This window comes from Cynara cardunculus, assembly GCF_001531365.2.
Source record: "Cynara cardunculus var. scolymus isolate 2C chromosome LG 5, CcrdV1, whole genome shotgun sequence".
In the NCBI taxonomy this organism is placed as follows: Eukaryota; Viridiplantae; Streptophyta; class Magnoliopsida; order Asterales; family Asteraceae; genus Cynara; species Cynara cardunculus.
Genome location: NC_037532.1, coordinates 29,292,430 through 29,313,343, shown reverse-complemented (window position 1 = coordinate 29,313,343; position 20,914 = coordinate 29,292,430). Strand labels below are relative to the sequence as shown.

Below are 20,914 nucleotides of genomic sequence, written 5' to 3'. Positions count from 1 at the left end.
GGGTATAAAAGATAGAAGCAAATTATAGTTATATATATATAAAATCAATTTTTTATTTAATCTAAAATCAAACTCTATATATAATTAACACTATAATCAATATAATACATATCTTTTATTTTACATAATTTTATTAAAAACCTCATTTTTCAGGATTTTTTACAGAGAAAACAAACTATGAACTGTCTAAAACAAAACTAAATTTTTTGACAAGTCAAATGAAAAAAATAACAAATCAATCAAACTCTTATGTACCTGGAATGATCATAATATTCATCTCTTAGCCATTTCTTTAGGGAAATTTATAAAATATCACTACCTTTGCAAGTGACATCTCCTCAGCTTGTGAGGAGTTAAAAAAACGATTGTTTTTCACTTTTCACCCACTTGCGGAGGTGCGTGGATAAAACGTGAATTTTTGTTGTCTTTTAGCTACCTCCGCAACTTATGAAGGTGCCACTTGCAAATGTAGTAATAATCTAGGAAAGAGAAATGACTAAGAGATGAATTTGGTTACTAAAAATGACTATTTCCCCTAATTTTCCCAAATATATCTCAATCAAAAGTAAAATTTGAAAGTAAGATGTACATAAATCTGTCATCTGTCTCAAAGAGTAGAGGTTCTGTTTAAGGTGCGTAGGAACCTGTTTACGGTAAAGCTAATACATAAAGTCGGAAATACCCCTATCAATTCGGTGCCTATTTAAGGTCGAGATTTTGATTTTCTAATGCTATTATGCGACGTGGAGGACCCAAACAGTCGTTATCCGGTTTCATAAAGTCAACTATGCAAATCTATCGACAAACAACTATGGGTTGGATGGGATGGAAGACGTTTAGAGATGATGTTGTAATCGAAGATTTGATTTAGGATTCGATATCTCGTATAAATAAATGAAAAATGAAACGCAAACACAATTTTTTCGGGAATACAATCGCTACGAGCATCACGATTTCATGTCCCACCATTTACAAATGGCACAAGAAGCTTTGTATACCATCCACCTCTTTCATCGTCTTATATTACATACCATAAAAAAGTAAAATATATTATAGTTAGAGGTCGTTTATCAAATGCTTACTTGAGTAAACATTTACTAAGTTATATTACCTTACCAGGTGAATATGACAAGTATCAAGAATCATACCCGGTAAGAGCGAGACAACAACCGAGAGTTTTATCCGGTAGGTGAAGGCAATAGCTCTTACCAGGTAAATTGTTGCATATGATGCCCTTTTTGTTGACTAAAATCTTACGCTGTTAGTAAGTGATAGTATTGAATTTTACCGATAAATGTTTGTTAAATGACCCCTTAAACCCAACCCAAAAAGAGTGGCTAACGTTATGGCTGCGGATTTAGATTAAATGATCATATCTTGATTATCGCAACTCGTAGAAAATAACAAACCGTTTTTACTTTAACTTTAGTCAGATGTCTAAACTTTAAAAGTCATTACTAAAATTATTCCACTTTTGAAAACGGTTAATTATTCAACTTTTAAAACGACCATGCCGTTAGAACTATCTGACTTTCAAAAACTCTTAGAAAACCATTCCATCTTTTAGGATGCGTTTGCCATGCAAATAGTATTAAATTGGATTGATGAGAGTAAGGTAGACGCGTAAAAAAAGTGTGAAATGTTTTAGGGATAATTGAACATGTATAGTTTAGTAATTTACCAATCTTGTCTCATCTCATTTATTTTCATCCGAAAAATGCATTTTTTGCATTACTCATGTCTTTGATTAGTTCCAATTAGGGGTGAGCATAGACATGTACCTGCCCTAATTTGATAGGAACCGGAACCGGCAGTTCTTGAGATATTGGAACCGGAACCGGTTAGAGCGGTTCTTGAATTTTTGGAACCGGAACTGGAATCGCCGGGAACCGGTTCCGGGTACCCGCTTCATAAAATATTAAAATTTTTTATTTAGAAATAAAAAATACAACATTGCCAAAATACTAAATAAATAACAAGAATACAAATTATACGGAATAATGGTTACAAATATTGTTTAACGATTACAAACCATAATAGACTAATAATAAATGTTGAAAGTTTAACGATTACATACTATAATTGTAAACGTTCAAAGTTTAACAATGACATAATACGAATCCAATTAAACACACAATTTGAAAAAATACGAATAATTTTATCTCAAGTTTTGAATCTATAGTTCTAAGTTATTGACCTAATTTAAATTTATTAAAAAAATTAATTTTTATTGAAAAAAACCGTTTACCCGGTCCCGGAACCGGTCCCTACGGGTACCCAGCAGGTAACAGTTCCGAAAAATTGAGAACCGGAACCATTCTCAATCAGTTCCATATTTTAGGAACCGGAACCACTCATATCGGTTCCAGTTCCAAAACCGACAGTTTCAAGGTAGTTCTGATTCTGCAAGTGGGTACCCGGTTGCGCTGCTCATCCCTAATTCCAATCTAATATCGTGTAAAAAAACAAATTTTTGTATTGTGTTGTCGGGTTGGGTAACGGGTTACTTGATATATGCATCCATGGTTGATGAAGGTGGGTCAAAAGGTACGAGACAACCAACGTATCAGAAACATCATGACAACGGTCCAATAAATTCTTAAATTCTCGACAACATCGGTTAACAAGGAATCAATCAATCAAAGCAAAAAATAAGAAAAAATTACGATGAAAAACACAAACATTTGCTACGATTCTGCTGGGTTTTCATTCGATTCATTGCGTTTCTTGATTCAATCCGTATCTTTCTGAAGAATATTTGATAAAAAAGTTACATTTAGGGGTATTTTCAGAAAGATTTGAGGATTTAACTGCAATCATAGTATCCTTTCAAGTGAAGTCGAAGTAAAATAAGAACATCAATAGTTCTCTTCAACCGTCACTACCCCACCGATATCTTTTCTCAACCTCCGATTTACAGATCTTGACAAACCCTCAATTTATTTCAAACTAAATGACAATACCCACCTCAAAGAAGTAGAAATGCAATCGTTTTTGGTTTTCTTGATCACTTTTCTTTCAATTTGGGGCAATAATTTCATAAAGAACTGCTATGCGAGTGTGTTTACGTTGAAGATGCACCACCGGTTCTCCGAGCCGGTGAAGAAGTGGTCGGAAAGCATTAACAAGCTCTCCGCCGGTGATTTTCCGTCCACAGGTAGTGTGGAGTTCTATTCTCAGTTGGCCGACCACGACAGGGTGTTCCGAGGCCGGGGATTATCAGATTCCGGTGAACAACGGCTCACTTTCTCCGACGGGAATTCCAGTTTACGCATCAAATCACTGGGATTGTATGTATTTTGCTAATTCATCATCGTTATTGCTTGTCTTTGAGTTATTGATTAGGGTTTTTTTCTGTTCCAGCTTTCTTGTTTATCATCTTGAATGTGAATTCTTTTTGTCCAGTTTTCATTGATTAGGGTTTAAACCAGTCCCCATTGGGATTTGATTGCAAAACTGTTCTCTTTTCCACTTCAAATTAATATGCATTGTTTTAGATATTAGCAGTTAGTGTAGTTATCATTGGTTTCATTGTGACCCCACCAAACTCGGTGCACCAAAACTCCATGGATTTGTGACTTTTGGGAAGGAAGTTGTGTGAATGCAGCCTTCCCCTTGGAGTTCCACAAGATGCCATTTTGGTCACAATGATGTCCTTTTTCATTTCCTTTGAAAACAGATTAGTTTGTGCCTGATTACACCATTGAGTTGTTATTTTACTTGTATTACATGTTTTACCTGATTACATTGTCTGCCTGCACGCCATCAAATCGTTATTTTACCTGTTATTTTTCTTGATTACCTGTTATATTTCCTGCTTGCACATACCTTTGCATCGTTGATAAGGGAGTTAGAGTTGTTATAACCAAACTCTCCTTTTAGTTTTCTGTTTGATTGTAGTTTTCAGATATAAATAGGAACTCCTACTCCTGTAGAAAGGCATCAAAATAGTAAAGAACTTTCCGTCACTAAAATTCTCTCTATTCTTTTCTATCTCTCGTTGTTCTCTCAATTGAGAACAGGATGTATCAATCGTACACAAGGGTCTTAACGGAAACATCCTCTCGATTCTAGTGTTTGAGGTGAGGCCTGCATACATGATACCCCTCTCAGACGCTACTTTTCAGTGGGATATACTGGGTTTGTTTGATTTAAAACTTTGTGCAAGTTCCGAGTCTGATCACAATTCATTTGATTGTTGAAAGTTATTTGAGAGTTTTTCCCCCAAAGATGGAGTACCCTTTGAAGGAGTGACGTATGGTTGTTGTGTTCAACTTGTTTATCAAACAACACAATGCATAATTACACAAAAAAAGAATATGTTATTGATGACGCCTTCTATTAACACAATGTATTTTCTGGTTTAATTAGTTTGCATTACACAACGGTTTCTCTGGGGACACCGGGCCAGAAGTTTTTGGTGGCGCTTGATACTGGGAGTGATCTATTTTGGGTGCCATGCGAGTGCAGCAGATGTGCCTCAATTGATAACACACCTTTTAGCGCTGTATGTTATCATTTTTGTTTCTTTTCATGATTTAGTCAAGTTATTTGCATGAAAGGTTACATTTTTTTCACATGTGAAGAATTTAGATCTAATAACTCTTTGTTTTAATAAAAAAATGACAACTTCTGCTGAGATTTTTATTAGGATACCGTTCCTTTTATAGTTCGTTCTATGAAAAAGAGACACATTTCCACTTTAGGAATATATAATGTTAATTTTGATTTAAGTACAATATGAAACTTTTAAATGTTAATAGCGTTATATTGGAAATGTATGTCGTTCTTAAGTATCATGTTTAAAAAAAATTCTAATCTTGTGAAATGGAGTCTAGACAGTGCCCCCGAGAATGGAGGCGAATGAGTGTGTCGAGTCCCTGGATGAGTGATACGCAATAGATGAATATTCATCTTGTGTTGCAGGCGGTTCTCGGGTTCCTAATGAAATTTAGGTTCCTAACGGAACCCGCCCTCTGACTTTGATACCATGTGAGGATATTTAGAATCCCTTTGAAAGGTTGGGTTCTGGTGAGAAGGAGAGTTAATGTGAGGAGCGTAAGAAGGGATTTCCACCCTTGGATGCACATTAGGATGAGATGCACCGAGATCCACTGGATCAATCCCCGTATCAAGCGCGATTCATGGATGGGTTGAGATTAAAGGTGATCAAGGGTCCAGATCCCTTCTTATGCTTCTGACTTTAACTCTCTTTCTCACACGATCCTTCGCCTCCCTTTGAATCTCTCTAAAAGAGCCCTTATAGAGAGAAGGAAGATTCCTACATACATATACAGGTTTGATGGTCTATATGAAGCCGATGTGGGATTTCCAAGATAGAAGTTTGGGTCCATTTCTTTATAACTATAATGCAATTGATATATTTGATCTCATATATATGCAGAAATTTAACATGAGCATATACAACCCAAAGGAATCATCAACGGGCAAAAAGGTTACTTGCAACCACCGGATGTGTACTGCCAGCTGTCCTGGAAGCGGAACAGTCAGCACGTGCTCCTATTCGTCATCTTACGTCTCGTCTCAAACTTCAACTTCAGGAATCTTGATGGAGGATTTTCTTCACTTGGAAACAGATGATGGCAACCGAAAAATTGTTAATGCATTTGTCACTTTTGGGTAAATTCCTGATAACACTTGTGTGTCCATATTTAAGTATTTAATAATGGTCTTGCTCATTGATTGCGTTTTATGTTCTTGATTGTATACTTTATTAATGATTAGAAATAACCCTATTTATGCACATGGTTACAAGTATATCTTCCCAATTTTAGGGATATACATACATGAGACTAGCCAAACGAGACCAAACAATGCCCAGTAGATCCCACCCGCTCCACGGTTGTTGGGGTGGAGGAGGGGAGAAGATGCCTGCAGACCTGACCTCTACCTAAAAGAGTTAAAAGGTTTTCGTACTTGGACTTACAGTCCTATTCTAAATTTGTTCATATAGGTTGCGGTTTTTGCATTATGTTGGACCCAACAACCAAGTTTACATTAGGAAAAATTACAAACCACCTACACATTGAAACCTTCGCGATTCACGGATTGGGTTTTTACGAGGCTTTTTTTTATTTTCTAACCTTGGTCTACTGTAACCAAACCAAACATACCCAGTATATCCACTCGGAGTAGGGTATGGAGAGGGTATGATGTATGCAAACACTTTCTCTACCCCAGGGGGTAGAGTTGTTTCCATGAAGACCTCTGGCTTTTGAAAAAGTTGTCCAATTTTTTTGGAGGTTGCTAGGATTTTGTTTACATGAAATACATAGTCCTAGATAAAATTCAAGCAAAACCATTCAAAAAGTACAAATTTCAGTTATTGGAAACCGAGGCAAGATATAAAAAAATCGTTCTATAATATGCTTACTTTTTCAAACTTGGTAAAATTGATTCTATATATTCAACAATGGAAATTCAACGGGAAGCAGTAAGCATTATACAAACATATACGCACATACACATGTGTATATACACATACATACACATGTGATTATTACACATACATGCATACATAATGAGTTATTTGTAAATCTTGGTGCTTGATTACAACTGTGCTTTCGGAATTTGCAGATGTGGGCAGGTACAAAGTGGTTCGTTTCTACATATTGCAGCCCCAAATGGTCTGTTTGGGCTTGGTATGGAGAAAATATCAGTTCCTAGTTTGTTAGCAAAAGAACGCTTCATAGCAGATTCTTTCTCTATGTGTTTTGGACATGATGGATCTGGCAGGATTAGTTTTGGTGATAAAGGCAGCATCTATCAAGAAGAGACGCCGTTTAGTTTTGATGCATCACAGTAAGTCAAATCAAATTCTTTCTTTTTATAATCTGTGGGGCCTTGAAGTTAACAGCCAGACAAACCTCTAGTGGCCCTGACCAGGCTCAAAGCGGTGAACATTGAGGAGGAAACCCAGGTCTCATCAGTTGAGCTACCCTTTGGTTTGACGGAATGTTTTTGAGGGATTTGGATATCGTGGAAGCATTTGAAATCTTTGGTGTATTTGGTTTGTAGTATTGGAATGGAATTGAATTCCATTTTTGTCGATATTTTTAAAAACAAAATACAACTAATTATAAAAATATTTAAATTACCTTTTATTAATTGATTATTACAAAATGGATGTTCTTAATATACTTTAAAACATAATTACAAACAAATCCTACCCGTGAAATACCAACTACCCCCATTGGATTTCTAACTCCAATGTTTGTGGGATTTCACTGAAATCCAGCGAATCCCGGACTTCCTTTTGAACCAAACACGGGACTGGAATGGAATCCAATTTCACTATACCACCAAATCCCGCAAACCAAAACGGGCCTTGAGGATTAAGTCAAGTCATAAGTTCTTTCCTTTTGGCTCTAAATTGTTTGTTGCAATTAGGCGTGTATTTGGATAAAGCCGAGCACGAGCTTGCTCAGATCATGAAAATATAGACAGATTTGAGCTCTGCCTCTGGCTTGCCAAGTTAGGAAAGCTGATGCTCGGTTCAGCTTAGCTATCCTTTCTATAGGCTCATATAAGCTTGTATAACCTTGGATCTTATTGGCTCCTATAGGCTTTAGTTTTGGCTCAGGTAATATGCACTCATATAAAACTAAAGTAAACCCTTAAAATAAAACTACAAATGACTATTTCTAAAAAGTTACCATCAATTTGTTTCATAGTATCTGAGAAAACCGAGACAAGTAGGATGAAACAAATATTAATGAGTATGGTTCTTATATACTTGGTTTGATCACCGCATTCAATACGCTAAGCTCATTGAGTTGCTGAACCTGAGCCACACCAATCCCTAGCTTGGCTTACACAATCAAATGAACCAGCTTGGTTGGTTTGGGCTTGCCAAGTTTCTTTTAACAACCAGCACCCCTTAGTTGCAATTTTTATCCTCCGTAGTTCACTTTTAAAGTTTGTTTATCATATGCAGCCCAACATATACTATCACAGCAACACAACTTCGTGTTGGTGCAGCTCTTATCAACTCGAGTTTCACTGCGCTTTTCGATTCTGGTACCTCCTTCACCTATCTTGTTGAGCCACACTACACAAGGCTGACAAAGATGGTAAGCAATCGAAAAGATTAAAACTTTAGGTTTATTATTATTCTGGTACCTCCTTCACCTATCTTATTTGTTGCATCAGTGTTTGCTACACAAGTTTTGAACAAATTCAAATATTGCATGAAGCTGTTCCATGTGGGAAATAGTGTTTTACAACATGTATTTTTGGTGCTTCCTGCTGAATATTTGTACTTTAAGTGTGCGTTTGGTACACAGACGGGACTGGACAGGACTGAGCGGGCGAGGGTGAGGTAAGCGGGTGGAAGAATTGTGGAAGGATTTTGGGTTTTAGTTTGACATGGGTAGTTTAGTAATTTACCAAACTTGTTAGTCCTGTCTAGAGATGAACAAGAAAGCCCAAGCCTGAAGCGTGGTCTGGGCCAGGCCTCAGAGCCGGATCAGGCCAAAATTTTGGTGGTAGGCACGGTCCAAAAAGGCTGGCATGAAAAAATCCGATTAAGTCCAGCCTGAAAAAGCCCGACTGGGCGCTCCTTCACCTCATAGCCCAGCCCGGCCCCAGCCTTTTTCTTTAATCATTGAAAACGGGCTTTAAAGGCCCGGGCTCAGGCCTTGTGCATCTCTAGTCCTGTCCTGCCTGAGTCTAATGTTGCACCAAACGTGGGACAACAAATTTTTGTTTTGTCTTGTCCCATCCTGTCTCGCGTACCAAGCGCACCCTAATACAGTCTTTCTCATAGGGTACACAACTACTTCATGCAAGATTTGGTCAAATGCAGCTGAATTTTTTTGATGTGACTGTTGATCTTTCTCGCCCCTTGCATTATTTATAAATTGGCGTATATGAGGTATTAAGAAGAACCGCATTTACATGGGGTTGAATTTTTTTTTGAGTTCAACTTATCAATAGAGGTGGTAAATTTGAAGGAAAAATCTTTTTGCTCTTTTTATGCAGTTTCATGCACAAACAAAGGATTCACGACGGCTAACCGATAAAAGGATCCCTTTTGAATATTGTTATGCTATGAGGTCTTCTTTCTAGTCCCATTTCGTACTTGTTCTTCGTTGTTTTATATTTATTTTTAACCAAATTATTTTCTTTTTTATTTCATATCACTTGTGTAGTCCTGATGCAAATACCAGTCTGATCCCGGATATTTGCTTGACCATGAAAGGCGACGGTCAATTTATCATCTATGATCCTGTAATTGTTCTCCCCACGCACGTAAGTCTCATCTTTCTATCTTATTTCATTTTCTTGAAAACATCCGTAGTTCTATCTTTATAATATCTGTCTCTTCGTCACACTTTTCACAAGCCGGGGGTATTCATGGAAGCATTTGCTCTACTCATTGGGGTAGAGGTCAGGTCTGCGTACATCTTACCCTCCGCAGACCCCACCTCCATGTGGGATATCCTGGCTTCGTTTGATTTACCATAGTTCTTACTATATTTTGCTTATTGTATATTGCAGCCAGAGGTTATTTATTGTCTGGCAGTTATCAAGAACGAAGAAATGAGCATAATTGGACGTAAGTCTTTCAATTTTTGGCTTGTGACTTTTCTGTTGCTTATGTGTTCGATAGTCTTAGAAACTGTAGATAAAAGTGTTGTCATCTTAAAATCAAGGCATCCTATCTGGTGATGCTACAAATATTAACCATCATACTTGTAGTTTTTGTTGTGAATTAACTGGTATGCATGCTAAAAATGTAAAAAAGAACACTAAAATATGCAAAATGATGATTAGAACGGTAATTAGTTCAAAGGGAGTAATAAAAAGTGTAAAACACAGTGCGTTTTTCATTTGGACATTTATTTTGTGAAGGAGGGAGTAATAAAACTCGTGAGATCTAATATACGACTTGACGGAAATCACCTAACACAACTCGCCTGGTTCCAAATTATATCCATACGCGAATTGTATCTATTACTTGCACAGAAACAGGCGATGCGACTTCAACTCACATGTTGACTTTGACCAAGTTGCAACTTTTGTACCTTGATGTTTTCTCCCTAACCGTTGGTAGTTTTATACGGTTTCTTCGCAATTTGATGTTAATCTTTTTCTTGCAGAAAACTTCATGACCGGCTACCGTATTGTATTTGATAGAGAGAAACTTGTTCTTGGCTGGAAGAAATCTAGTTGTAAGTGCCTGTTATGACTCATTTTCATGGAGACAACCGCTCTACTCTTTAGGGTAGAGGACATGTCTGGGTACATCTGACCCCTGACCTCTGCTTTCCACAAAGGTTTACTGGGTCGGTTTGGTTGCACAAGGCCTGAGCCTTCCAAGCCTGTTTTCAGTAAAGCAAATAAGCCCCGGGCCAGGGCTTTATTAGGCTTTTGAGGAAGGGATTTAACCGGGCCTTGAAAAATTGTTGGCCTGATTGGGCTTTCCCCCCGGGCCTGAGCCTAGGCGCAGGATTTTTTGGCCAGGCTTCGGGCTTCTTTGTGCATCTCTAGTTACACGGGACGGGAGTATATATTACAACACTTGGAAGTCAAATGTTGACTTGTATGTGACCGATGTTTAGCAACCAAGGATATAACGAGATGATGTATTTGTTGTTTTGTAGGTTATGACGTTGATAACACAACTGTTTCCCCATCAAAGCCATTGAACACCGACACGGTTCCTCCTGCCGTTGCTGCTGGGCTAGAAGGCGAAGGGACCGAAACCAGAACCAAAATCGGAGCACAAAGTTCTGTTGCGTCATCGTACAATTTAAATTTTTGTTATTCGACTCATAATTGCATTCACGCTCTTATTATTCATTCTTTGATTGTAGTTATTTCTCTCGGGTTTTTTGTTTGAATTGTTCCGTTTCATTTTTTTTGGGTTGATTTGGTGTGCCTGTAGCTTTGATTTGTGAATAGCCATAGTCGTAGTTCAAAGAAAGCTCAGGAACGACCGATACCCCACTTGTTCTGTACTCGGTGAATCGAAGTGAATTTGAGAATTTCTATTTTTCTTTTTTCCGATTGGCGTTATCAGCCAGATACGGTTCATCAAACCAGTATATATGATGGAACCTTCCTTAAGGGCTTCTTTAACGGGAAAATCAAATGAGTTTTTTACTCATGTTCTTAGTTCCCCCAATCATTTAGGACGGTTCCCCCAAGTGGCCCAACCTGTTTCGATTAAACCCCTCACTCCCTCGCTTGACAGTCATTCCTATGCACATTGATTGTTTTGTTACCGTTAGTTCTTGCATTCATGCTACAATGATAACGTTAGCTGATGGTTTTGTTATTTTAGTTTAAAGATAAATAAATTTACCAAATGTTAATTTTATATATGCTCAAACCAATTCATCTAGAAGAAAATTGTATAAATTGAAACGCAACTTATTTGATTAATCGAACCGTTAAATCCACAAACCGGATAACCAGAAACCGTTGTGGTTCGGTTGAGTTACTGATTTCGGATTTTCTTATACCCTTAAGGCTTCCAGTCACGTAAGTTTTTGAATTCGCCGTTATGATGGACACATGATAAATATTTTATTAACTTAAATAAGTGACCTTATATTATTTTGAAACATTCTTTCTGAAGGATATTTTGCAGAAATCTAAACATCACATGATTCTCGTTACTTGTATTCTTCTATCTCGATCGAGCATCAACTTCAAAAGACCAATCTATGCGCTCATTGTTGTATTGAAAATATGAATCAAACGTTGACCATGAGAAATGATCGCTTGTCGTAACACCCTGATATGAAGATTGATCACGAGACATATAACCGTCGATTAAATCCGAATGTGAACATATTATCAATCGAAGACGTGATGTCCCATAAAAACGACTCGCTCCAAAAATCTCCAGCGGATTTGTAATAAGAAGTTTGTAGCGCAACATTGCTTGAAACTATGTAATCCGATCCACTCATCCAATACGACAATAGCTCAGTGCCCAAAGAACACCATGGCGAATCTGAAGATCCTGCGAAGAAGTTTTCACCTTCCTGGAACACTTCCATATGGGAATTTTCTTTCGGGTGTTTGATGGATCCAACGTGTTCTTTTTCCAACACAATCATCTCGTCTTCTTGCGCTAGTTTCTTCAGATGTGTGTTCCAACGATTCATTATTTCGTTATCGCTCCTTCCCGACAACTTTGCAGCCATTGCAGACCATCTATGAATTAAAATACGATGAAAGTTTTATTAGCAACTTTCCAAAATAAAACTTGAGTCCCACAGGTCATCAGTTCAAGTTTTCTCACGGGCTGTTATCTTCGGGGCATAATAGGATTAGTCGAGGTGAGCATAAATTGACCCGTACATCTACAGTCAGGTGCGGATTCAGTAACAACCTAAGGGAAAAAAAAATTAGTGGTCTTAAAGTTACAACAACTTTAATTTGACTCGCGCTCCCCTAAATTAACAAAAAATGTTACAAGCTACGAATAGTGTTATTACATATAGCATTACATGTTATAACATCGAATCCTTTTGGCTATTTTTTAATACTTCTTCTAACAACAGAAAAATGGGAAAAAACCACTTATGTCATTTTAATTAAACCGTACTTTTATACATATGAAGTTTGCTTTATTTTATATTACGTTAATTATTCCTTTGCCTTCTCGGAAACTTTTCAGGATCTACCTCTATCCACAATTACGAAAAAAACCCGATTAATTTGTACCATATGTACGTGAACTTACTTGTTGCCAAGTTCGTTATGCAAATTAACAATAAGACAGTCTTCTTCTTTTGTAAAATTTCCGTGTTTTATATCTGGACGAAGATAATGCATCCATCTCAACCTTCAATTCTTGCTGCTTCTTGAAAGACTAAGAAACCAAAAACCAACGAACGGAAATTTAATATCGAAAATTCGAAACGTTCAAAAACTCGAGAAGTTGCTCATATCTCTGAATATATGCTCGTAACTTGTCGTCTTCTTCTTCACTCCATGCACTTTTTTTGACTCCAAAGGGCATCATTTAGGCCAAATGGTGTTATTACTTAAAAAAAAAAAAATTCAAAGTAATGACCACACCGAATCAAACCTTGAACCCCAAATATAACTAAACATTCATTACCACTTAGGGACCATTTACCAAATACTTACTCTATAAGTGTTTACCGTTAAAATTTAACACTACTATTTACTTATCGGGTAAGATTTTAGTCCACCAAAACGACATCGCATGTAACAATTTACGCGGCAAGCTGGTAAGAGTCGTCACTCTCACTTACTAGGTAAGACTCTTGGTCCTTGTCTCGTTCTTACTGGGTAAGATTCTTGGTCCGTACTATATTCATCCGGTGAGGTAATTTGACTTGGTAAGCACTTACCTGAATAAGCGTTTAGTAAACGGCCCCTTAAACTATTTATGCCTATTGATGTTTTTTCTCCTATTTTAATTTTATTACTTTTCTTACCGATTCATGTTTTCTTTCTTATATTTCTTTTTTCAACTTTTGTCTTGTTTTTATGATAATATTTATTTATCTAAAATAAAACAAAACTAAAAAATATTATTTGAAAAACCATATGACAATATTTAAAAGTTTATTATTCTTTTGGTCAGAATTGGTAGGATCAAACTCTAAGTAGTGGGGGCATTATTTAGCCTTTTCACCCAGGCATGAGAAAACCCCAAGGCCGGTTCTTAATAGCGTGAGCGTTGCAGCGTGTAACACCCCATTTTACATTTGTATATAATCCACATATTTTATATAACTTGAAATTCAAATAATTACACACTGGTTCCAAATGTACAACTTGCTACATTACAAAAGAAGCTACAATTTTTTTCCATATAAACCCAGTACAAGACTTGTAAACATAATAAGTTCTCAAGTACAAGTAATGTAACATCTTCCAAAATCCACGTATGTAAAGCAATCATTATATATTCACATTTTCCCTTTTTTCTTATTCTCCAATTGTGCCCGACCTATAATGCATATTTTAAAACAAAAAATGAGAGTTAAACCATGAGGTCTAATGAGAAATTCCTTTTGATTGCTGTTAAAGGTGAAAATCACCAAAACACTTTTAGAAAGCCTATATTTGTATAAATAACAATAAACAATGTTTTATTAAAATAAACCTCTTTGTCGCATCATATAGATGAGACGACTTCATCTTATCGCATCAAACCCATTGTGGTATCAAAATTGTTTCATTAAACATACCAATTTGTCGCATCAAATATATAATACACCAATCTTATCTTACCTCATTGATGCGATAACCCAAATTTGTCGCATCATACACATGCTATAACTCCCTTATCACACCTCAGGGATGTGATCACCTCAATTTGTCGCATCTCAAGGATGCGATCACCCCAACTTATCGCATCCAATAGATGCAATAAACACACTTGTCGCACCATAAATATGCGATAACAATAACTTCTCGCACCATACTAATGCGATAAACTCAACATGTCGCATCTCAATGATGCGACAAATAACACTTCAATTTTCATCCTAATTTCATCGCATCACACACAAGCGATAGAAATCAACCTCATCTCTTCACACTGATGCGATAACAGATTCCCATGATCATAAGATCATCATTTTCCAGAATTTGATTATGCTACCCTTATCCCAGTATACCTAACTTAATTCCTGATTATGCCACTCTTATTACCAAAAATACCCATCTTCTGATTATGCCACCCTTATTACAATCAGATAATAAAATCATATCAAAAAATTTATGCTAATCATCACATACTCACGTATGAAACCTTACGGTTTTTTCACCCAAAAACACATTAAATAATGTTTTCAAAGTAAAACTCACCTTATGATCACAAATATATGAAAGTGTTAACAACAACAAATAATCCAATCAAGAATACAAAATCAGACTCTTCTTCCTTCTTTGGTTTTTTGCTTTCTCGAACCAGAGCAAAAAAAGATACATATAAACTTTTTTTTTAAATATGAGGTGGTAGAAACATTTGGATATTTTAACACAACTTTTTAAAATAACCCTTCAACTTTCACAATTTTTCAAAAAAGCTCCAAACGTTGTAACCAATAACCCGCGGTGATGTCAAACCTCAAGTTTTGGAAGCCACGACAAGGTCGTGACATTTCTAAGACGTGATTTATGACGACAAATCTCTATATCATATATAAAGTTATATACATAAATGTATTTTTCTATGATTACTCGATAAACACTACAACAAAATCGGGTTTATGAGACACTCTCAAATTCTAAGCGTTCTAATAAACTTTTTTATAGGACTTAGTTTAATAGGATCAAAAAAATAAAGTGTCTTATCTAAATGTGTTGCAATGAGTTTATATGACGTTTTTTGACATCGTAATAAGTTTTTTAAGACACTTATAATATAAAGCGTCCCATTATCAACTTTATAAAACACTATTTGAAAAACTGTCCTATAAAAATAAGTGTCCCATAAAAAATTGAGTTTATAGGACAATTTCTCAAAAGTGTCCTATAAAGTTGCTAATGCGACACTTTGTATTAAAAATGTCCTCCAAAAACTTGTTAAAACGCCCAAAAGTGTCATATAAACTTATTACAATGCCTTTAGATATGACGCTTTAAATTTTGATCCTATAAATTAAGTCTTATAAAGCGGTTTATTGGGACACTTAGGGGCCGTTTACTAAACGCTTACCCGCTAGGTGCTTACCGAACAATTTTCCTCACCGGACGAACATGACAAGGTTCAAGAATCTTACCTGGTAAGAGCGATGATAAGAATAGAGAGTCATACCATATAAGTGAGGGTTACGACTCTTACCGGATAAGCGCTTACCATATATATTGTTGCATACGATATCATTTTGATATACTACAATCTTACCCAAAAAATAAATTATAGTATTGGCTTCCAAGCACTTACTGAGTAAGTATTTAGGTAAACAGCCTCTTAGAGATTGGGGGCGTCCTATAAACCTAATTTTGTTACAGTGAAATCAACGATACTAAGCTATATATATATATATATATATTAAAATCTAACAAATGAGACATTAAAAAGATAAGTAAAATCAAATATCGTGTAACAAAAACCGTGCATTACGCCGTGACATGCCTTCGACATAACGTAATGTGAAACACAAATCTTGAGTCACAACACGCCATGAAAGTTGTTAAAGAGCGAGTTTTTTTCAAACATTGATATTTATACACCGCAAGATCATATAATCAGAACACGATAAAATGGGAATTTTTTTTATTATAAATTATAAACTTTTTGGATTAAAATATGGAGATGTAGACTAAAATATGATGTGGGTTCCATTTTTGAACAGATGGTATTAATAATGGACGATGATACAGCGCATGGTGGTGTTGGTTGATTGAAAATGTATTTTTTTAATATTTATTTTATTTTAAATTTATAAATACCAATATAATACATTGATCTATTGTCGTTTTCCACGTTGGTTGTGATGGGAGAATTCTTTGCAAATTATATAAGTTTTGATGCATAATAAAACAAAATTAAGTTTATAGGACGTTTTCAATCTTTAAGCGTATCAATAGATCATTTTATAGGACCAAAATATCAAGCGTTCCATATAAAGACGTTGTAATAAGTTTATATGACGTTTTTGGATGTCTTAACAAGTTTTTTAGAACGTTTTTCATACAAAGCGTCACATTAGCAAACTTTATAGGACATTTTTGAGAAAATGTCCTATAAACTTAATTTTTCATAGGTCACTTGTTTTTATAGGACAAATTTTCAAATAGTGTCCTATAAAGTTGCTAATGAGACGCTTTATATTAAAAGTGTCATAAAAAACTTATTAGGACGTAAAAAAAACGTCATATAAACTTATTACAACGCCTTTAGATAGGACACTTTATTTTTGATCCTATAAACTAAGTCCTATGAAAAGGTCTATTAGAACGCTTAGAAATTGGGAGCGTCCTATAAACCTGATTTTGTTGTAGTGTGGGATAACATAGTTATAAAATAACAATAATCAAATTAAAGAATAAAAAAAATGTTATATGTGATTTTACACTAAAATCACATATTGATGTATATGACTTTGGCCATGATCGGAGGCCACGATGCATGTCGTTCACACACTTTTACGTCGACCCTTAGTTGTAAAATCATATATGATTTCATAGGCGATTTAACCGTTTTCGTGTTCTTTAATTTAATTGTTCTTTTTTGAACCTCCTTCTGCTATACAATACCATCACAAATACGAATACAATTATTTTGTTTCAAAAATTTCTAATTCATCTGTGTCTCGTCAATTATTTATAAGTAAATCATTATTTTATTTTATTTATCTTTTCCTTTTTGTTGCTCAGTAAATAAATGACGTAATTTCACGTAATTGATGGACATAAAAGAGATAAGAAATATTGAGAGTATTTTTTATAGAATTGAGAGTATTTTTTATCAAATAAAACAGATTTATCATAGTCAAACTTCTTTTGAATTATGTATGATTCTTCTTGTAAGAGGTTAAAAATAATATACACATATATATAGAGAGAGAGACTTGGGATCACGTGAGACCAACCTGTTTTTGTGAGACCCATGAGGTCACTATTTTACACTTGAAACTTCACAGCTCAATGCTGTGAAGGTAACCTTCACAGTGCTTTTGTTGTGAAGATTCGACCTTTTTTTACCTTCACAGTGTTTTGCTATGAAGTTTCAAGTGTAAAAAAATGGTCTCGTGGGTCTCACGAAAACATGCTGGTCTCACGTGAATCCAACCCTATATAAACTTGGGTCGATTCAAATAATAAAACTAAATATTATGAGAAGGTAAGAAGAAAAAAAGAAAGAAAGTTCATATGTTAATTATTGAATAGATTACAAAAAAATCTAAGTGATGATGCATAGCCGAAAGAACGTGAAAAATTATTTATATGTGTAACACCCCCAAATACCACATTTGCATATAACACATATATCATTACATAGAAATATAATTTATATCATAAGGTCTCACTAGTACAAGGATTCCTATATATACAAAATCTACATATGAAAATTTCCAAAATAAATCTTGTACTAACACATGTAATACAACATGTATCTTCAAAATAAGCAATCTTAAGCTGATCTTCAAAAGCAGATAACAAGTTAGGAAAATAATCACGTTTTCCCTTTCCCTTTTATATCCCTGGACCTCGCCATTCCTGTATTGCATAATTTTAAAACAGAAAAAATGAGGGTTAGACCAGAAGGGTCTATTGAGTAAATCTCTCCTTTGTGAATGCAGGGTAATGAATACCAACATATAATAAAGTAATTTTTCCCAGAAATATTTACAATACCCTCAAATAATGCAGTTCTTGATGACATGTATAAAAGAATAAACTCAAGAACCTCAGTTCTATTGATAAAATACATCTGCTTAAAGATCCAACGTTTCCAATATAAAACAAACATTGTAACCAAAGCTTCTCTAAATCATCAGTCCATTCCTTTGTAAATATTAACGGAATGGTTTAAGGCAATACTTGCCCTTTATGACAAACCATTTTCTTCTTCTCAATAACATCTAAATTAATATTTATAATAAGAATAATATCTTTAATTCATCAGGTCACAAAGAAATGATGATTCAAAGTTATTAAATCCAATTAGTAATAATGATAATAATAACAGTTATAGTAATATCCACATATGACAATGCCTCCCTTATTCCAAGTACACCTCTCCTTGATATGCCACCCTTATTCTTCTTACCAAAACAGGGTTACTTATCAGAATAGACAAAAGTCACCACGTCTGGAGGAAACTACCTCTTAAAATAAGTTTCATACCAAAACAGACTTACGTCACCACGTTTGGTAGAAACAGTTTGCAAAGATCCAATTCCATACCAAAACAGACATACGTCACCATGCTTGGTAGGAAGGTTTCCCAAAAAATAGTCACCACGCTTGGTAGAAACATTTTCTCAAAAATCCAGTTCCATACCAAAACAGACTTACGTCACYACGCTTGGTAGGAACATATCTTTTTATTTAAAAAGATATAAAATACCTCTTTTATAAATCCACAATTAAACCCAATAATAGACATTTTAAACTATATAAATGTCTAGAATAATTAACATTTGAAAATTTTCAAATAAAAGTTATCCGGACAAATTATCCGGATACACAATCCGGACAACACTTGTCCCTTTTGTCCGATTTACTAATCCGGACAACCCATGATCGAATTAAGGCTAAACCGCATGACTTATGTCCGATTTAAGGCAATCCGGACAACACATGGTCGGATTAAGGCTAAACCGTTCAATACGTGATCGGTTTATAACTAATCCGCACGACCCTTAAGCGATTTAAGGCTAAATCGCACAATGTTTAGTCGTATTCATACTTCTCCGTTCAAAACCTAAGTCCGGTTTACATATTTCAAAATTCTCACTAACAACCTAAATCGCACAACACTTAAGCGATTTATGAATAAATCAGACACCTCTTATCTGGTTTAAGAGTAATCCGGACAAGCTTTGTCCGGTTTAGACTTAATTCGGTCACCCTTTGTCCGAATAAAGACCCTTAATTAAAATACTGATTTCTTTCCAATAATAAACAACATTCAAGTAAAACCAGTAACAAACTTTATGCAAAAAAGTTTAGAAATCACTCACCTTAAAGTAAGAACTCAGATTTGAAGAAGATGACAAAACTTCTTGAATATTCAGACAACACACTTCTTAAATGCTCTCAAAATTTTCAAAATGAAACAAGAAGTTTTTGCCTGATAACCTTTTCCCCTATTTATACTTTCCAAAAATAGGAAAGTCGGCTAAACTAGCCAACTCTCCCATATACATGCACATGCACATGCATACAGTGGCGGACGCAGAAAAATATATTGTAGGGGGCACTCCCGACAAATTTTTTTGGAAATGCATGACCCCGTCCATATCGCAAACCAGTGGCGGACGCATAATTTTTTTTTTGGAAATGCCTAATTGCCTACAAAATTACCCACAAAATTAATCAACAAAATTAACCTAAAATACCTAACCTATAGCATTTACCAATTATCAATTACCACAAAATTAACCAACAAAATTAACCTAAAGCATTTACCAATTACCATAAAATTAACCTAAAATAAATACCTAACCTAAAGCATTTACCAATTACTAATTACCACAAAATTAACCTAAATAACTACTAATTGAAGTTGGAAATTAGAAATTAACCAACTTAATTACTAATTGAAGTTGGAAATTAGAAATTAACCAACTTAATTAACCTAAAATCCCTAAAGTAAAGCATTTACCAATTACCATAAAATTAACCAACAAAATTAACCTAAAATAAATACCTAACTTAAAGCATTTATCAATTACCATTTACCACAAAATTACCTAACCCTAACCTAAAGCATTTACCAATTACCAAATACCACAAAAATAACCTAAAATACTACTAATTGAAAACTTGAAGATGGAAATTAGAATTAGAAATTTAGAATATTTACTTACCACTTACAAGGCAGCAAGCAGCCAGGAACCAAGTCGCCGTCGGTCGAGACTTCCTCTTGCGGTCTCGCCTCCTCTCGTGCAGGTCGCAGGCGGCAGCACCAGTCGACAGTCGTCGTCGCAGTGGCAAGGTCTCGCCAGTCGCCAGTCGCCTCCTCTCTGGCTCTCTACGTCTGCGGTCTGTCTCGCTCAGTCGCTCTCCGGCTCTCGCCTCCTCTCTCGTTCCCGTGTGCAGTGTGCTGGTGACTGGTGGTCTGGTGTGCAGGTTAGAGATTAGAGTTAGAGTAGAGGGGCCTTGCTCAAATATTGTTGGGGGCCCAAACAACACTTAAATAAAAATACAAGTAAATTTTTTTTTTTGGGCTTTGGTGCTGAAATGTTGTTGGGGGCCCAGGCCCCCTACCCCTTAA

General features: G+C 35.5%; 1 protein-coding gene and 1 pseudogene across 1 annotated transcript; one reads left to right on the top strand and one right to left on the bottom strand.

The window, feature by feature from the left end:
- The first annotated feature begins 2,608 nt into the window (after positions 1 to 2,608).
- On the top strand, positions 2,609 to 11,010 carry LOC112513700 (aspartyl protease family protein 1-like). The gene is made up of 10 exons (XM_025120042.1): positions 2,609 to 3,290; positions 4,372 to 4,507; positions 5,405 to 5,640; positions 6,598 to 6,822; positions 7,958 to 8,093; positions 9,004 to 9,077; positions 9,174 to 9,273; positions 9,523 to 9,580; positions 10,125 to 10,196; positions 10,629 to 11,010. Exons 1-10 carry the CDS (start codon positions 2,983 to 2,985, stop codon positions 10,865 to 10,867), a joined length of 1,584 nt encoding a protein of 527 aa, XP_024975810.1. The 5' UTR covers positions 2,609 to 2,982; the 3' UTR covers positions 10,868 to 11,010.
- Positions 11,011 to 11,783: 773 nt separating this feature from the next.
- Positions 11,784 to 13,006, bottom strand: LOC112512969 (annotated as a pseudogene).
- Positions 13,007 to 20,914: the final 7,908 nt, after the last annotated feature.

Coding starts and splice junctions, on each gene's coding strand:
- LOC112513700 (XM_025120042.1), top strand. CDS start 2,983: ATGCAATCGTTTTTGGTTTTCTTGATCACTTTTCTTTCAATTTGGGGC. Junction 8,094..9,003: donor ACACAAGGCTGACAAAGATG/GTAAGCAATCGA, acceptor CTTTTTATGCAG/TTTCATGCACAAACAAAGGA. Junction 9,078..9,173: donor GAATATTGTTATGCTATGAG/GTCTTCTTTCTA, acceptor TCACTTGTGTAG/TCCTGATGCAAATACCAGTC.